The following is an 18,998-nucleotide window of genomic DNA, read 5'->3' as shown; positions in this document are numbered from 1 at the left end:
TTTTGGAGTTGGCTGGAAACTACAAAACCGAGCTTCTTGGGAATTCCTTTTAGCCTAACAGGAAGTGGAGCGTCACCAAACGGGAGGGGTGGCCACTCCGTGACTGTCCCCTGCTTCAGGCGCTCACTTTGCAGGCGGCGCGTTTCCCAGGTTATAAATCCAAGGAATGATGCACGCTGCTTGGTTTAGGAAAAAGAAAAAAACAAAAATGAGCAAGCGAGACGCCCCTTCCGTTTTATGCTAACCGAGCTGCAAGCAAATAAATTGGTTCCCCCACTGCAATCTTCTGCACTCAGGTGAGGAGACAGCAAAATGCTCTCGCGTTACAATTTTTTTTTTTTTTTGCAGGATATATGCATGTTTGCTCCCATTCTTGGAACTTTCCGTATGAGGGATACTAATTCTCTAGTTTGATTTTTGAAAAATATCTGCATTTAAAAAAAACGTTGATGTTTTCAAGATGCTGTGTAAAAACTGCTAGGTTCCACAAATTAAGTTCTGGGAAGAGTATTTTGTCTTTGCCTATTTTAGCGTCTGTTTCATTATTTTAATTTAAATATAAAAATATTTTCAATTAGTAACATTTACTTTTTTAGGAAGCTTTTATATTTGTAATAGTTTTGCCATGCTGCTGGGGAAACCTTCATTGGGTGCAAACTAGGAAGTTCAATGATAAATATTTTCCTTGAAATAGAATTTTTTCTTCAAAAGTGCTTTATTTCAGTACTGTTTAAGGGAAGGGATATAGAAATAATCAAATTTCGGTAACTAATTTCTAGCATTCTCCTACCAAGGTCAGTAGCAATTTGAGCCTGTTTTTGTTTTCTGCCTTTGAAAATTAATTCTGCATTGTACATTGTACTGGTACAAATGTGAAATTTCTCAGCAGATTTATGGAGAAATCTACATTACCCTTTTGAGACAGTTTTGAAATATGTTGGAAAAATTGAAGCTTATTTTCAGTTGTATCAATTTCTAGAGACTCTTGAATTTCCCCACTCTCTACCCCAAATATAGAAGCAAGGTATTACCGTGTAGACCTTCTCCTTTCAAAAAAATTTTAATGCTACTTCACAGCTTTCAGTCTTGAACAGCATAATGGCCAAATTCAATATGAAAGGAATTTTTATGTGCAAATAAAAGTGTAGGTGGACACTGTTTAAATTAGGAAAAGTTCTATGAGTGGAAAATATTCTACTGTGCCTTATTTTATTATTTTGAAATAATATTTGTTTCACACTTGTTAACCTATATATGTTGTTGTGTCAGAAGTCATTTAATGACTATTTACTATATGCCAGATTTCTGTGCTTGGCTTGGGAATACAAAGCCTGGCAAGGTAAAGTTCTTTCCCTGGAAGAATTTTTATGGAGAGGAGAAGTTGAAGTGAAGAGAAGGATAAATCAGTCAGTCTAGTATTTTAGAACTGTGTGATGTGTAAGTTGTACACATGAGATGCTCTTTGAGCACCGAGGATGAGCATCTGTCAATCAATCTTTTTGTGTAGCCTAATCCATTCCTTTTCCCCTGTAATAATAATAATTTTTTGTGTAAGAACATGACGTTGGAAAATAAAAAAATGATTCATTAGCTCTATTTAGGTGGTCAGTATCATGCAAGTCTCCAAACAGGTACAGTATTCTAAAGTCTACAGCTAGAATTCTTAGTTTCTTCATGTTACAAAATTAAGTGGATATATAAGATCATAAAGTAGATATAGTAATGAATATTTTAAAACTAATAAATGCATTTTTACTATGAACTTCTTAAATATTTGTTTATATTATCAACAAAGTACAGTTGGTTAACTATGCATATTCTATGGGAGACATGTGAAGACCCAGAAATGAAAACAGAGATAATTAAGGGGCAAGAGTTCCTCTCCCACCATGGTTTCTTCTCCTTTCCAGCAACAACCAGCAAGAATGGGACAGATGCCATCTCTTATCCTCATTCATCTATCCTGGCAACACTATTTTAGACTTCATAATTTTTTAGGTGAAATAAATCAAATGCCCTATGAATTGCTGGTAAAAACAGGAGTTATAATAGTGGATTAGAGTAGAGAGATTTGTAAATCCAGAAATTGAATAAAAATGCAAATTTCTCATGTTAAGAAGTTTTACTCTATGGCATATATGTTCTAGTGTCAGATGTATAAGCATAAATACTCAGAATGATGTTAGTTTTTTCTGTTTCTGGACCTTGGAGAAAGATGAAAACAAAAATGTAGCATTATTAGTGTCAATCAACAGGAAGCCATTTTCTACCTCATGTAATTTTTAGGACACAGAATAGCAAATTATAGTTTACAAATAATTCAGACAGTATGGACATTGGCATTAAAAGCATTGCTATTTTTTTCATTCTCTGCTGATTAACAAAATATCACAGAAAACTCTTTTATTTCTCTTAGTAGTGCCAAGGGAGCTTATTCCTATCAATCACTGAAGCCATAAAAAAGTTTTTTAAAAAGCTAATCACACAATGAGGTAAGTAGATGGGTTTTTTTTTCCTTTTTCTTTTTGAAAGTATGTAGTTTATACCACTCAGTACCATTAAGTGTTTTTACATTGCTCTGTCACTAATCATCAGAACTTTTTCATCTTGTAAAACTAAAATATATATCTATTAAACAACAACTACTCATTATCCTCTATCCCCATCCCCTGGCAAGTACAGTCTGCTCTTTCCATGAATTTGACTCTCCTGAATACCTCATCTGTGTGGAATCATATAATATTTGCCTTCTTTGTGACTGGGCCAATTTCACATAGCATATTGTTTTAATGTTTAGCATAAACAGGTTTATGCATTTTTAGCATGTACCAGAATTCCTTTTTTTGTAAATCCAGTATTTCATCAGATATATACCACATTTTCTGAACGGATTATACATTTATTGATAGACATTTGGGTTGTTTCTGCCTTTTGCTGTTGCTGCTGCTGCTGCTATGAAAGTAGGTAAAATAGAAGAATTTTTAATCTGCAAAAGATTATTTTCAATAAAGATATTTTCGTTTCTTTGAAGATAAAAGTTCTTACTTGAACCAGCCAGTGTCTGTTAGAAAATTCTAGAAGGCCTTCTTCAGAATAGATACATTGAAATACTACTCCAGAATGCCTTCTTCAGAATAGATACATTGAAATACTACTACAGATTATAGATTGAAGTAAGTAGGCATACTCTTTATGTGTGTGCTATGGATGTAACCTATGGCCTCATGCTTACTAAGTATGCACTGTACCTCTAAGCTATGTACCCCCAGCCCCAATACCTGTAAGTTTGAAATATCCTTATAAACTAGAATAAAGTTGAAAATAGACCTTGCAAATGACAAAGATAATTCAAAGTGGCTCAAGCACAGAAGTCAGGAGTTTGGTTCTGACCTATCACTCTTTCTGTGGCTCAGGAAATTTATTTAATATTCTCACCCTCACATGCCCCATCTACAAAATTGAATAGATATATTTTATTTATCTTCTTACTAAAAATTTGAAACATTGCCAATTTGAGGTATTGTATGATATGAAGAACTGTAACAACTTTCTTTACTATTTCTAAGCTCAGTGAGGTAAGGAACTACACCTGCCTATTCATGGTTCCTGACAGTGCTGGACATGTGGTATGTGTTGATTGATGCAGCACCATGGATGTTTGACTTTTCTCTAATAACATGAGAAAACTCACATTTATTGGGATTGCTTCTACCTCAAATTTGAAATCTGAAAATATTTATAAGTCATATTCATTTATATGAAATCTGTTTCTCTTAGAGAAGTGATTTTGGAAGTGCTGAAAATCAGTGTTGAGTAAAAAGGAGAGGTTCCATAGAATATTCCAAGGATCTATTGCCTAATTGTCTTGCCCCCCGCCTTCCCTGTGACTAAAACAGATAGAGATTCAAATGAAAACCTCCAGTGTCCTAGAATGGGAAAAGTAATATGTTTGCAGATGTGGTTGGTTTCTCTTTGACCCATTTCTGGAACTAATTTTACATGGGACTATACTAAGCTAAAGATGCTTTATCCATTTCTAGTTTTCTTCCTAGGATACATTGACTCCTTTGATTCTTACAAGTCATTGGTATACCTCTTAGTAATAAGGCCACCCTTAATCCTGGGCAGGTAGTTGTCTGTTGAATTGATTGATCATCTCCAAGCATCATCATCATCATCATTATCATCAGGAGCAACAGTTAATTGGCAATTCAGAAGGAAAGTACAAAGCTGGAAAGAAATTTTTTCTCACAAAATTCATATCTGTGCATTTCACAAATAGGGAGGCCGTTATTATCTACCTCAGTAACAAATGACTGGATTGAAGGAGGCAGGTGATGCTTTAAAAATATTATACATAATGTTTATGTGTTATTTCCCCTTTATCAATGATAGTAAAGCACACTCCAGTGAATTGATAATGTTGAAAGAATATGATAGTATGTGTAGAAAAGGGAAGAGGAAAAATAGAAAATATCAGAACTGATGAGCAGCTTTCACCAAGGATAAGGGGGTGAGATCAGGAAGGGAATTGGAAACAGGCTTTTATTTATTGATATCCCTATTCTAAATGATGCCCTTGTTATCCATCTTAACCTGATTTTTCCATAAAGAAATGGCCCAGTCAACCTGGGTGCCAGCAGGAGGACTTAATAGGTAGTATAATCAGTACAATAATCATAGCTTATACTGAGAAATGAACATTGCAGTAGCATCTATGTATTCAAATGTGTGATAAATGTAGCTATTTCTCAATATGTTTTAGTAAGTCTTTTTCAGAACTATAGTTTCAAAAATGTAGTAAAGGCAGAATGAAGCCTTTGAAATATAGGGTTTTTAAATAGTTATGAATCATTTTTCATACATATATATGATTAGTTATACAGTACATAGAAAAGGCAGATTACTTAATAGTCTATAATACAGTTGATGTAAATTATGAAGATCCATTCATATCATTGTATAATTTCTTATTCTTTTCATATATACATGACATGACAGTAGAGTGATCACTGTATAATTAATTGATCATAAATACAAGATCACAAGATGAATCTGTGATACTACACAGATCTTTTTTTATCATTATAAGGCTATTCCTATTCCTGCTTTTCCTACTGTACTTGTTGTTAACACAAAACAATTTGAATTATTTTGATGTATTTAGACTCACAAAAAAAAGTAACAGGAGTTAAGAATCTTGTATGAGTAGATGGGCTCTTTAGGGGAAAAAAGTGAAATGAAATTATTTAGGAAGGAGAGGATAGAATTCGGACAGAATTGGTAGAAAATGAGAAGAACCATATGGCATTTATAAAATAACAATGAAAGAAACAAATTTCCTGAATATGGGTAAAATTCTTAAGTTAAAAACTTTTTGCAGAATACTGTATAGCACCTTGGGAAAAACCATGAAGTAAAGTGACCTTTCATGTTCTCTTTCTGGCATTTTATATTGTACAGTTACATAAATTCTAGTTTATGCTGCTTAAATTTTAATGGAAAAGGCTTACTCTGGCCAATAGTGAACTTAGTTTTTCTCTTTCTGCCAGCCATCCAATGTCTACAGCTTATGTCACTTTGAGAACCCAAAATAAATTTTCTTTTAAAAAAAAAATTTATTTATTTTTTTATGTGGTGCTGAGGATCGAACCCAGTACTTCACACATAGAAGGCAAGTGCTCTACCACTGAGCTACAGTCCCAGCCCTGCAAACTAAATTTTCATTTTTCAACTAGGTGAGACTTTATCTGTTAAATCAGGTATGCTGCCTACTTTACTAAGTAATATATATTTTGATGATTGTTGCCGCCTAAACCTCCCTTAGGAGTTTTACAAGGAGGTTGTTGTCCAACAAATGATGGTTCCCCCCTAAGGCAGATGAGTTCATCAAGAGTTTCCACAGAAACAGGAATATCCAAAGATATTTCAATGCAGAATATCTTTGGAAAGATGTGAAAAAAATCAGAGATTGGAGACATTTTTATTTATGAAGTACATTGGCCAAAGAACTAAAAGTAGAAAGGTGACCTATATGTTGTGGGCTTAAGGTCACATTTCAAGACTGGCTGTCCTATTACCAGATGGGTGGTGACCCTGGTCTTTTACACAGGGAAAGATTTCTTGTGTGTTGTCTAGTCTTAATTGGACTTAATTTGCATTTAATTTGAGTTTATTCTGTTCAAGTTTTAGGCACCATTTTGAAGTTTAGGGCAATTTGAACATTAATTCCCTCTCCCCATTCAACTGGCAAGAGTTATGAGCACTTACACAAAAAAAAAGGAGATTGGGGCACAGTTGTGATTCTTGGAAGCAAGATCTAGCAGCACTGTGTTCAGAGTGCACAGGAACATGGAGGAAGGATTGCAGCAAGGGCAACTTTCACAGCAGAGGTGATGCTTGAAAGGGATGTAGTGTGGGGTGTGTCAGATAGAGAGAAGGAGAGGCTTTGTAGATAGAAAAATAGCATGTGCCAGTACTAGGAGTCATGGAATAGTTTGCTGTATACAGTACTGGTAAGAGGAAAGGCATTTTGGAATTCAGTATTTGTGCTCTCTTTCCTCATTTTGAACAGTGTCATGCACATAATAAACCTGGCCAGAAATTGTTCATCAGTTGTACAAATGTCTCTTCCAAATATCATCTTACATGCTCATAGAAGGAAAATCCAGGTTCTTAATTGACCTTTGCATTCCACCTTGGAGTGATTTTATTTCTTGATAGCTTCAGGCCCTTTTCTGACCATCTATATTCTATAATCATGGGTTTTTAAGCAAGTACATACCCTAGAGAATGAGCCAGAGGAGAAGCAATCTGCATGGTTTCAGACAAATCTCACAGTGAAATGGTAGCATAGTTACCATTCTCCTACCATCTGTGACATAAAAATGAAAATAAAAGTTTCTCATTGTATGATGCCAAGCTGCTCATTGCAGTTCTACCTTACAAGTTGAAGACAACTAATTTTTGTTCATGTGTGCTCAGGCATATTCATTTACAAATTCTCTCTGGATAATTATTGTTCTTCCAGTCTCAAGAGATTAGGCCTCAGGAAAGAATTCTCAACAGTGCTCTATCTAGGAAACTTTGATAGATGATGTAGTAAATAATCAAATAGCAGATCTTTGAAAATTCAAATTGCTGATTCATTTAAAGACTGTGCAGGAAAGAATGTAACTATTGCTTCATAGACCATGTATTATTTACTTTCTTACTTGATCTTATGTTCATGTTTAAGAAAAAATTTTTATAATTTCAGATAATGCTTCAGTTCTCAGATAGTAAATATTTCTGACATAATGTCCCAACAGTTCCACTCCTCATATCCAAGAGAAATGATAACATTTTCACATAAAAATTTGTACATGAGTATTCATAGCACCAAATTCATAGTAGCCAAAGTGTAGAAATAAACCAAATGTCCAGCAACTGATGAACAGGTAAACAAAATGTGATGTGTCCATACAATGGAATATTATTTGACAATTTAAAAAAAAAGAATGAGATACTGGTAAACGCTACAACATGTATAAATTTTGAAAAAACTTGAAAATGCTTTTGCTAAGTGAAATAAGTCAGATATAAAGGGTATATATTATATGATTCTATTCATATGAAATGTCTAGAATTGGCAAACCCATTAAGACAGAAAGTAAATTAGTGGTTTCCTGGGGCTAGGGGAGAGTTTAGGGATTGGTATTAATAGAAAGGGAAGTGATTGCTAACGGACCTGGGTTTCTTTTTTGGGATATTGGAAATGCTTTAAAATTAAATTATAGTGATATTTCCAAAACTCCATGGGTATATTAAAAGCCAGTGAACTGTATACTTTAGTGGGGTGAATTTCATTAAAACTGTAAAAGAATTCCAACATACCAAGTAACAAGTACCTTAGTGACAGTCTGATATATTAGTTTTTTGATACATCCTTGCAGAATTTACTATAGCATTGTGAAAGTGTCATGGACTGTGCCATCAGGAAATTCTTGCCCTGGCTCTGTGACTGACAGGTCAAAAGCAGCTGCATGACCTTAGGCAAGATCCTTATCCCTGGACCCTGAGTTCTTACTGTAAAACAGGAAGCTGGATTAGGTAGCCTTGAGCTACCTTTCAGCTGCCTGAGTTTATGTATTTGTTCAGTGAGTCATGTAATTATTGGGGCAGTTTTAGAGACATGGCTTTGCACCCTTATTGTTTGAGTATAACAAATAGCAGTGTACATCTTCTTAGTAACTAGTATGTAGAGCAGGGTTTTTCAACCTTAGCATTATCTGAATATTAAGGCAGATAATTCTTTGCTGTGGGATTATAGGATGTTTAGCAGCATCCAAACCTTTACCCTATAGATAGCAATATCTCCCCTCCAGACTTTTCCATATGCCCTCTGGAGAGCAAATTGACCCTGGTTGGAAACCTCTGGTGTGGAAGATGCTGGAATAACACTGCATAAAAAATAGCTAAAAGGATCTGTTCTCAACGTATAAAGAACCTATAAAGAACTAGTAAACTAATATAGGTACAAACAATATTGTTAGGGAATCTTTGATTTTTCAGATAATAAATAGAAGAAGAATTTTTGTTTTACTGATATTTACAGTGTTTATCAAAGTTATATTTAATCTGTGGTCATGGGGATGAGAAATGGACAGAAAGATAATAGACTAAGAGCTATCCAATCCTCTTTGGAATGAGACAGGGTGTCAGTAAATATATAAAGACATAATTTTAAAAAGGAATATTTAGGAATCAAGATCAAAAGAACTGGGTGGCACCTACAGTTTCTTCTTGGTTCTTTACAGGTAAGACACAGGATATACAGATATGCTGTCTCCCATATCCCATATCTCACATTCAAAGCCCAAACCTCTGAATGGGATGATAGGTTCTTTCTCTAGAAAGGAAAAGAAGAAGACTATAAACTATGAGGTCTATATAGCCATAAAGTCATTACTACTTTCCAAACTATATTAAAGCTGCTTCTAATGTGCTTACAGTAGCACCTAGACGTCAGCCTAGTGCAGTGTGTCACTCGCAGTGCAGTCTGTAAAGTTCTGTCTTGCTTTTCCATACAAACTAAAAAGTTCATATAATTTTATTAGGCTGCATTATTTAAGGCAAAATGAAATATTTGCAGTGTTTCTAAAAATATAAGTTATTAATATCTTCTGAAACCTTTCTGATTGAGGTAAAGTAGAGGATTAAAAGTTCTCTGAGAGAGAAATTTTCTAGAGTGGGTAAAAGGAACAAACTCTGTTGCATTCCTAGCAACACTCAGACCTTTCGCCCACCCAGGAACACCATCTGTCACGTTGCACGCAACTAAAACACTCAGGGTCACTCCAGGGGAACTAGGCTGCGCAAAATAACCACACAAGAGACAGAAACACCTTTTTATTTGAGGGTGCTGTGATGGCTCTTCTAACCTTAGGGGTCTGGGGGAGAGGGAGCCCTCATGTGCTGACCCCTTTTATTGAGGAGAAGCTATTCAAATAAGGCAAGGGGTCAGGTTTCAAGGGGCTGAGTCTAACTTCATGATGTCTGCTGTCAGCAGATTAACTGACATCTAGGAAGGCCACACCCAAGGGCAGAGTAAGAGAAAGGAACACACAAAGGGTATTTCCATGGAACATTCTATCCTAAACAGGGCAAGGGGTAGTATCACAAAGGAACAGGTGGAGGGTAGCTCTACCCACGGGGATGTAGAAAGGCACACCCATGCTTGAAGACGCAGAACTCACCCTAAAGATCTGGGCTTTAGTCTGGGTTACCTAGGCAACCAGATCACAAGGTGACGGACAATGCCACACCAATCAGAAGGGGAGACAAACGCTGGTCATGTACTATGTTGCCTCCCACAAAATTCCTACTTAAAATTGTAACTAAATGTGAAGTAGTCACTCGAGTGGCTTTGACATTGTATATTTACAATAGTCTTTAACAATTAATTTTTATTACTTTTTCTCTTCTAAATTGCCAGATAGTAAGCTACCAATGTCTACATTAGAGACTAGACACTTCTATATGCAGAAAATGAAAGAAGATCTTGTTTTAGATACACTTCACTGCAGTTATCAAAGTGGTTCTTTCCCCAAGCATTTATATCTGGCCATTCTTATGTAGTACTGAAAATGTTTTATGGATCTGCTTTTGATTCAGTATTTAAAAAGTTCTAAAGGCCTTTGAATCAAGATTATTAATTCACATGGTTTGTCTTCAATTGACTATATTAACAGTAAGTGTTGTGTTAGTAAAAGGGTATAGAAGATGAAAATTTTGTACTCTAAAGCCTTAAATTAATGTCCTTGAAAATTAATCACAGTAAAGCTGAGGTTACTTCAGAAATAATTTATTTGGTTCATATAATAGAGTGAGACCATGAGAGGAAGGGAAACACAGACATTGCTTTTCTTAATAGAACAAACTATAGAAAAAGTCCAGGAGAGAATACCTCTAAAAGTTACTATAAAAGTAGCATTGCTTTTTCACTCTCAACTGTTAAAAAGTGAGATCTGCTGGGACAATGACTTATTGCCTTGTGCTTGTGAATAAGCCCTGCCTTTGCTTGCTCATGCCCTAGCATACTGTCACATCATGAAGACATTGTTATGTTGAGAATTTTTTCTTCTCATAAACTTCAAAGGGAGATGGTAAAGGCTTTGCCTGTATGGTCTTGTCCTTCAACAATAGAGAAAATTTTGTACAGTTACAAAAGAACATACAACATGAAACAGGATCATGGAACATGATGACCACATTAACTCCTCAACCACTACACAGTCTCCTTAGGGACAAACAGAAGGTTAATTGGGCATTGTTTGGAAAGTAAAGTGAAATTTAGTTGGATATAATACTCAATTAGACAGAGAGATGTTGACTATTCTTAGGATTGCCTGTGGCATCGTGGCCTAGAGGCAATTGCATAACTTCACTATGAGATGTGAAATCAAGAGCTTAGATATTTCTGTGCATGTATACATAGTGTGCTTTTCCAAGAAGATGGAGAGAACCAAAAATAAGATGTACAGAGGCAGTGTTATGCCAAGGAGAACAGTAACGGTAGCTCTGTGCCATCAGCATGGGTTAGCAGTGAGAAGTTGTTTTCAGCTTCATCATCTTTGTCGGTAAATAAATGAGATATCTGTCTACAGCATAGCCTAAGAAGAAAAATGTTTCCAAAAGGAGCAAAAAGGGCTAGACCTTGGATCAAAGTCATTAAGAATGATATATATCTCATGCCTTCTGATTTTAAGAAACCTTTTTTTCCTTAAAGATATTTTTAAAATGTTGATTAGAAACTCCTCGTTGATTTATTTTCATAAATAAAAATTTTTGAATTATTCATTTTTCTCACTTCTTTATTTTGTTCTTGCACAGAGTAGTAGAATAGATCTGTGAGTCCTACTGTATAAGGACCAGCTACCATGGGCCAAAGTTAAAAGAGGCAGGCAGATCCAAGATTGCAGAGAGCACAGTTTATTGGGGGACTCAAGACATAAGTGTGGTCTTTGATGGAAGCAAGACCAGTTGGAGCCCTTCAATTTGGATCAGAATTGGGGGTGTATATATGGGTTAGTACAAAAGTAGTTTCATCCTAGCTGGAATGTACTTGGTTTATCTTTGGTTAACATCAAAGAGTCAGGCTCATCCTGGAGCCAGGTCCCTTTGTAAAGTTCCACCTAGTACTCTAAGGGTTTTGTTTATGGTTTGTTGGGAAACTGTGCAGGAAAAACTGACTAGAGCTATTCAGGGAAAATCATGATAGTTACAACTCAAGATGGCTGTAGTTATGTTAACCTAAATTCATACATTGCCAAAATGGATATGAATACTCCGTTGCTGAAATACAAAATAAAGACATACCTAAAAGGCTTACAGAGGCTTGTGGAGGAATAAATAGTCTGGAGTCAGAATCGGAAATAGCAAAAGGATAAAAAAACAAATCATTAAAAAGACAACAATAGTGCTATAATGGGACGCAGCAAACATAGAAAGTAAATTGTATGAAAACCAGAAAATCAGTTCTGGATCTTTGTAAAGTTGTCTGTGAGATTTAGACTTTTATCATATATATAACTGAGATATTTGATTAGATAAAAAATTTAATGAATGAAATAAATAAGCCACACTTACCTTTGTTCACTGCATTTCTGTGGCTACCTCTTTAAGTCCTTTAAGTATCTGGAGGAAGATAGAAAGAATGCATAGCTGGGTATATAACACCTGTGCTCTGTATTGCAAGACAAGATGCTCAGGAAGCCTGAATTTGAATGGAGACAGGACACCATAGCCCATATAATTAACAACATTCTGGGCTCTAGGTGTCAATTTTCCTGACATAACTACTAGCTCTGCTACTTAAATCCCAGGGAAAGTCCACTTTGGATTTTTTCACTCTCATCATGCAGACATACAATAGAACGGATCTCTTATTGAGACTTCTAAACCACTATCAGGCAGTGCCGCGTTATTTGGGGAAAGTTATTCAATCTCTATAAAAATCTAAACTAGAAGAAGAAGAAGAAGAAGAAGAAAAGATAAATCAGATTCCATGAGTCTCCTGATCAAAATCCTCCAGTTGCTTCCCATTGAGTGATTTTCTCCTCACTTAGGAGAAAACCCATATACATGATTAAGGCTGACAAGACCCCACATAACCTGGCTCTTGCTTATCATATCCCTCCGGCTTATTTTTCTCATAAACATAACTTTCTTCATTACCACTATCCTAAATTACCTTTTGAATCCATCTACCTATATCTCCCTGCTATCTCCTCTGCTACTGAGAGCAGACACCTTGTCTTATTCATTGCTATATCCACAGAATCTAGAACATTCCTTCCACAGGGTGAGTGCTCAGTATCTATTTATTTTGTTGAATAAATACATACTATGGCATATGAAGCACATTCTTGATATACAAGATCTGTTAAGGAATAAACCCTCTGTAATTATTTGCTGCTGCTATCACCATTATCTTCTGCTTTATGTATGTTCCATATATCATTTTATTTGAAAAAAAATCTGTTGCCAAAATACAAGTTTAAAATGATTGAATTACTGGAGGAAATACAATCTCTTTTAAAAATAATTTCAGACCTAGATTGTTAGGATAAAATAGGAAAAATTTTTAAATGCCCAGTTATTATTTGAGGTATATATGATTTTTGTCTACAACTACCAAAAAAAAAGCAAGACCAAAAAGAAAAGAATATTAGACTGTATTTTTTATCTCATAGGCTAACTTAATTATTATAGAGTAAAGGAGAACTGAACTTGAATCAGCCAATATAAGTTTGACCCTCTCATCATTGAAAAAATATATAAAAAACATGGTGACTGGTAAGAATGCTGACATTCTCTTATTTTATTCCCATTTCTACTCCAGGTGTTGCCATCTCTGCAAACTTCCTGGGAGAGTAATGGGGATTCGGGTGCTTCGTTTTTCTTTGGTGATCATCCTTGTGCTACTATTGGTAGCCGGGGCTTTAACCAATTTACTTCCCAATGTCAAAGAAGACAAGATGCTCACTTTGCGTAGGGAAGTAAAATCCCAGGGAAAGTCCACCCTGGATTCTTTCACTCTCATCATGCAGACGTACAATAGAACGGATCTCTTATTGAGACTTCTAAACCACTATCAGGCAGTGCCACATCTGCACAAAATAATTGTGGTGTGGAACAATGTTGGGGAGAAGGGACCAGATGAGTTATGGAATTCTCTTGGACCTCACCCTGTTCCTGTGATCTTCAAACTACAAACCACAAACAAAATGAGAAATCGACTCCAGGCCTTTCCTGAGGTCGAAACCAATGGTAAGTTGAAGCTGGCTTCTGAGCCTGGAAGAGTTGCAGTTAACCAGGGCTAGGGGCATGGATTTCTGACTTCCTGCCTATCTTAATGGTCTGGAGGAAAATGGAGGAATTTATTATAAGAAACCACCCTGAAAAGCTTAATGAGCAGTTTCCAAGGTCTCACGAAGAGGTTTCCCGGGGAGGACAGCATGTACATCTTCATCTTACAACAATAAAAAAGAGGTTAATATTGTTAAATAAATAAATAAGATATGCTATCATATATATCATTGTATTACAGAATGCAGTCAGAGGCCATTAAGCTTATGCTGAATATAATTTTGTCACTCTCCTTACATTTGTAACAGCTGCATGAGGTTGTAATTTGCTTAAAAGAACCTTGGCTTTATTTATTTATAGATTCATTAGTTTCTAGCATGATGGATGATAATTACATGACAATTTTCCTTTCAGGCAGTTATAAAATCAGGTATAATTCAAATAGCTTTTTTCTACTAGACATATTGCTCCAAGATTACATTTCTTATTTACTAATTGAGTCAGAAAATACTTCATTCAAATTATCTACATAGATACAACTATATCTTAATACTTTTATTTTTATTTCCAAACTGTTCAATATAAATTTTTTTCATTTCATTTCAGCGGTATTAATGATAGACGATGACACACTCATTAGTGCCCAGGACCTTGTTTTTGCTTTCTCAGTTTGGCAGGTAATGTTGCTGTATCCTTTATGAAACATGTATATGGTTTTATCTAGTGCTTAACCAGGGCAACATTGTTTAATGTGGGATCTACTGAAAACAATGTAGATAGTACTTACCTAAAAGAGATAAAATTGTTGTGGGATTGTCAAGATTTATGACCTTAGTTAAGCCAACTTGGAAGTTATAGTATCTTTTATGTATACTTAACTTATATTTTGGAATATTAGGAAAAAGAACTGCAATTACCTTCCAGAGAACAATGAGGAAATAATCTGATGCAATAAAGGCTAGAATGCAGATATATTTTTCCATAAGCCACGGACGTATCTCAAATGAGAACTATATTTCTGTATTAATATTATATATAACTTTTTGAAACAGAAAGCATTTATTGCATCAACAATAATTTAATTTAATAAAATAATTTAACTTGGAACAACAGCCTGGGCTGTAGGTGTAGACTTTCCAGACATAATGGATACATAATAAAAAATGGTCTCATACAAATGGTTCTGCGACCATTGTTTAGAAATTGTGCAGTGATAGCTTGGCATGTACCATGGTAGGGTTTCATTTGTTTTGTTTTTTCCTAAATCCTAGCTTGAATAAATAGACATAAATTGTTCTCCTATTAAATTTGTAATCATAATTGTTGCCTTTTATAAGTCACACCACAGTTACCTAAACCTAGAACACCTGTAAAGTTATAAAACACTATGCTATCCAATAATTTGGTCTAATTTGCACCATAGGTACCTACTTCCATTAACTACTTGGCATATAATATTAGATATTAGTGGTGAGTGTCTCAGTACTCTCTAGATATCGGTCTTCAAAAAGCTGCAGTTTTTAACTTCATATGTAGTGTAGTATCATATCAGCAATTTTTTTCAGCCCTGTAAATAAAGGTTTCTAGGCAAAAAGTTCTAATGCTGTGAGATTTCTATTTAAGGTTAAAAAAATCAATTTACCCAACATGTTAAGATAGGGGCAGGCAGAATACAAAGACTGTGATTAAATACAACAGTCTAACAGAACAATAAATAAAGAGGTATAAATATGATTTTAGGTATTATTAGTAAAAACAGTTTCAATCCACTGTGCATTGCTCCATGCAGTGAGTCATATTGGTGCCCTGCATATGTAACAATTTGGGGTCCAGAGGCAAGCAGGATCAAGTAGATGTTCATCTGAGTGAACAGCCTCCATTTTCAGGCTGTCCCTTTTCCTTCTCTGGCCATCTGAAATTTCTTTCATTGTTTAGATTGTGTAGATGGCGCTTCTCTGAAGCTTCCCACTCTCTCCTCCATACTCCCCTCAGATTCACCCAGCTGCATTTACAGATTGTTCACAGCATTGTAATTCCTTGTTCACCTGTCTGTAATGTCCCCTCCCTAGACTGTGAGTTCTTTGAAATGATATTTAACTCAGCCTAATTTGTGTTCATTCAACAAGTGAATGAAACTCTTGATATTTTATAGGAGTGAACTAAATCTTTCAATCCTATAAGTTCTTTCTTCTTTCCTATGCTTCAGTGTTTTTCTTTTGTTGATTTTCGTTTTATCTTATTCACTCACCTTAATTGTATGAAGTGTTTTGCTGCCATTTGTTTTTTTTCTTCAGAGATCTTAATACATCTGTCATTTATATGTACATGTATAATTTATATAGTTATTTATTTATATTATATCACATTTTTGAATAAAGAAATACCCAAGCTGAGAAAGGATAAAATATAACATTGGTTAAAATCAATAGTGACTTTCAAGAACATTAAAATCAACATGGAAAAACAGTAAAATCATAAATATAGATCACAATTTTATATATTCCTAAGAGATTATAACATTTTTTGAAAATTGTTATGTTGTATCTTGTCTCCTACAATAAATAGCCTTCCTGCAATCAACTTTTCTTGCAGCAACTTGGAAGGACTAGAGTCATTGGTGACTAGAATTTATTAAAATCAGATAATGTTAGAATATTTGTGGGGGTTAGAATTTTTTTTCCAGAGAGATTTGGAGTGTGATGGAATTTGACCTGTTACCTTATTAGAATACAGATTTATGAAGTTACCTGGAGTTAGATGAAATTAAGATATCTATGTGTGTGTGTGTGTGTGTGTGTGTGTGTGTGTGTGTGTGTGTGTGTGTGTGTAATAAGGAAAAGTTGACTAATCAGTTTCAATCTTTCATAATAGTCTTTTTCACTATGTCTTCTCTAAATAAATGTCATACTTAATTATTCTTTTCCCTCTTTTCAGCAATTCCCTGATCAAATTGTAGGATTTGTTCCTAGAAAGCATGTCTCTACTTTATCGGGTATCTATAGTTATGGAGGTTTTGAACTACAAACACCAGGGTTTGGAAATGGTGACCAGTACTCCATGGTGCTGATCGGAGCCTCATTCTTCAATAGCAAATATCTTGAACTCTTTCAGAGACAACCTGCAACTGTCCATGCTTTGATAGATGAAACTCAAAACTGTGATGATATTGCCATGAATTTTATCATTGCCAAGCACATTGGGAAGACTTCAGGGATATTTGTGAAACCTGTAAACATGGGCAATTTGGAAAAAGAAACCAATGGTGGCTATTCTGGAATGTGGCATCGAGCTGAACACTTTCTGCAGAGGTCTTATTGTATAAATAAGCTTGTTAATATCTATGATAGCATGCCCTTAAAATACTCCAACATTATGATTTCCCAGTTTGGTTTTCCATATGCCAACCATAAAAGTAAAATGTGAAAGTAAAACAAAAACAAACCTGAAAACTGCTTGGTATTTGAGTAGCTTCTCCATGCTATGTATTTTTGTTCTTAAGCAGCAACATGAACTTTTATCTATTCCAGAAGTCTCTACAGTAGAAAAAGAATATGCAGCACTTCTAGGATGTAAAATTCACATTAACTTCAAAAACCAAGAAGCTAGTCTCATCCACATAGGTCTTCTCATGAAGAATTTTCACCCAAGGTTATAATGCCTTGGTTGACAATTTTATTGTTTACATCTCGAGACTGTTTTACATTTGCTTTGATTCCTGGCATTCACCTTAATGACCTATAGCAAGCTGTTTCCAGAATTGGAAAGTCAAGAAAGGCATTTCTCAGCTTTTTCACTAAGGTTGATTGTTTTAATTTGAAGCCTGCAATGCCTCTTTAGCAAAAGCCTGTGGTATAGGGAAAAGCCATGTGAGGAGAGAAGTTTCAATCTCATGTGAAAACAAGGAGAAGACATGACTACCAGTGCTTCCCTATGACCCTTCCAACCAGAGTTAGCTCTGCCCAGCATGTTTTGGATGCAAAGTTAGGTGCTGTTTGTTTTTATTGCTAAGTCTGTTGTGACTGGGAGCATAAGTTTTAGTAGCTAAAAGATGTCTAGTTGTTTGCTTGATTTTTGTGAGTCTACTGCATGGATCACCCAAAAATGCAGCCTGTGTTTCTTATATGCAACTTAAATGCAGCAAGGAGTAAATGTGTTACTGCGTTTTGTGACTGAATCTGACTTGGAGAATGTACATTAATTCTTATATTTTACATGGAGTATGTTTAAGAAAATGTGTAAAATAACTTCTGGAAGAATGAGTAAGTAGAAACTAGCAGAAGTGAAAATCAATATTGAAAGATCTTTATTATCAAAGAAGAGGTTATCTCATGGATACTAAACAGCTGTGTGTGTTACACACAAATGCTTGCATTCAGAACTTCTTTCCTTTTTTTTTTTCCTTTGAATAAGATCCAAGACACTATTTATTATGGTGAAATTTCAATTACACAGATACAAGAAAAAAATAAGAACTGAGTCATAGCAGAAATTCTCTAGGGAGTCCACATCAGTTCATTGTTAAGGTTGCCCACTGTACTGTTTATCAGTGTCTGTGTCCCACCCAGTCTGTGTTAATTGCTGACAAGGGGTACTTAATTAGACCTCCATCACTTTTTCTTCCTCCTCCTCCTCACCATCCTTCTCTCCCCCCACCTTCTTCTCTTTACACAGTGCCTGTATACTCTCAAAGTTGCAAGTATAGTGAAATAATCATGTTAATGTGCCAACATTGATGCCATTGTGCAATTAGTTCATTATATTTTGGGTTTTTTATTGTTTGTTTGTTACACTACAGTATGTACATGTCTTAATGTGTTCAGGTTAAAAAGTTGCTTTCCCCAACCCTGAAAGTACTTTTTTGCCTTCTGGTATTCCACTCTCAGACAAATAAAATAAACTTTAACTCTCCGTGTGTTGTATGTTAATTAAACAGATTCATGGTTTTGTGGCTGGTGTTTTTGTAAAATTCTTTATATTGTGTTATATTGCTAAGGATGAAGGAGAAATATCAGCTACCTACTCTATGAGAAAATTTCCCATTAGGAAAATATTCTCAGATTTTATTTCCCATTTTGTGTTTTTAAACTTGCCTTAAGCATAACATAAGTTAATTAGACCATGTTTTCAGTTATCAATAAGGGAAATAT

The 18,998-nt window shown here is 35.1% G+C and overlaps 1 protein-coding gene across 2 annotated transcripts; it reads left to right on the top strand.

Moving 5' to 3' along the window:
• Positions 1-4: 4 nt before the first annotated feature.
• On the top strand, positions 5-18,759 carry Extl2 (exostosin like glycosyltransferase 2). Of its 2 annotated transcripts, none has more exons than XM_013364914.4 (5): positions 5-296; positions 2,420-2,492; positions 13,385-13,812; positions 14,458-14,528; positions 16,786-18,759. In XM_013364914.4, exons 2-5 carry the CDS (start codon positions 2,488-2,490, stop codon positions 17,272-17,274), a joined length of 993 nt encoding a protein of 330 aa, XP_013220368.1. In that variant the 5' UTR covers positions 5-296; positions 2,420-2,487; the 3' UTR covers positions 17,275-18,759. The 2 variants fall into 2 exon arrangements, with proteins under 2 accessions (XP_013220368.1, XP_005339749.1); XM_005339692.5 differs by having other exon boundaries at positions 2,417-2,492.
• The last annotated feature ends 239 nt before the right edge of the window (positions 18,760-18,998 follow it).

Source organism: Ictidomys tridecemlineatus, chromosome 11, assembly GCF_052094955.1.
Source record: "Ictidomys tridecemlineatus isolate mIctTri1 chromosome 11, mIctTri1.hap1, whole genome shotgun sequence".
Taxonomy (NCBI): Eukaryota; Metazoa; Chordata; class Mammalia; order Rodentia; family Sciuridae; genus Ictidomys; species Ictidomys tridecemlineatus.
Note: the sequence above shows the minus strand (reverse complement) of the source record. Positions and strands in the feature narration are given on the sequence as shown.

Excerpts from the sequence above, each read along its gene's own strand:
- Extl2 (XM_013364914.4), top strand. Across the intron at positions 13,813-14,457 it reads TCCTGAGGTCGAAACCAATG|CGGTATTAATGATAGACGAT; the intron begins GTAAGTTGAAGC and ends ATTTCATTTCAG. Across the intron at positions 14,529-16,785 it reads TTGCTTTCTCAGTTTGGCAG|CAATTCCCTGATCAAATTGT; the intron begins GTAATGTTGCTG and ends CCCTCTTTTCAG.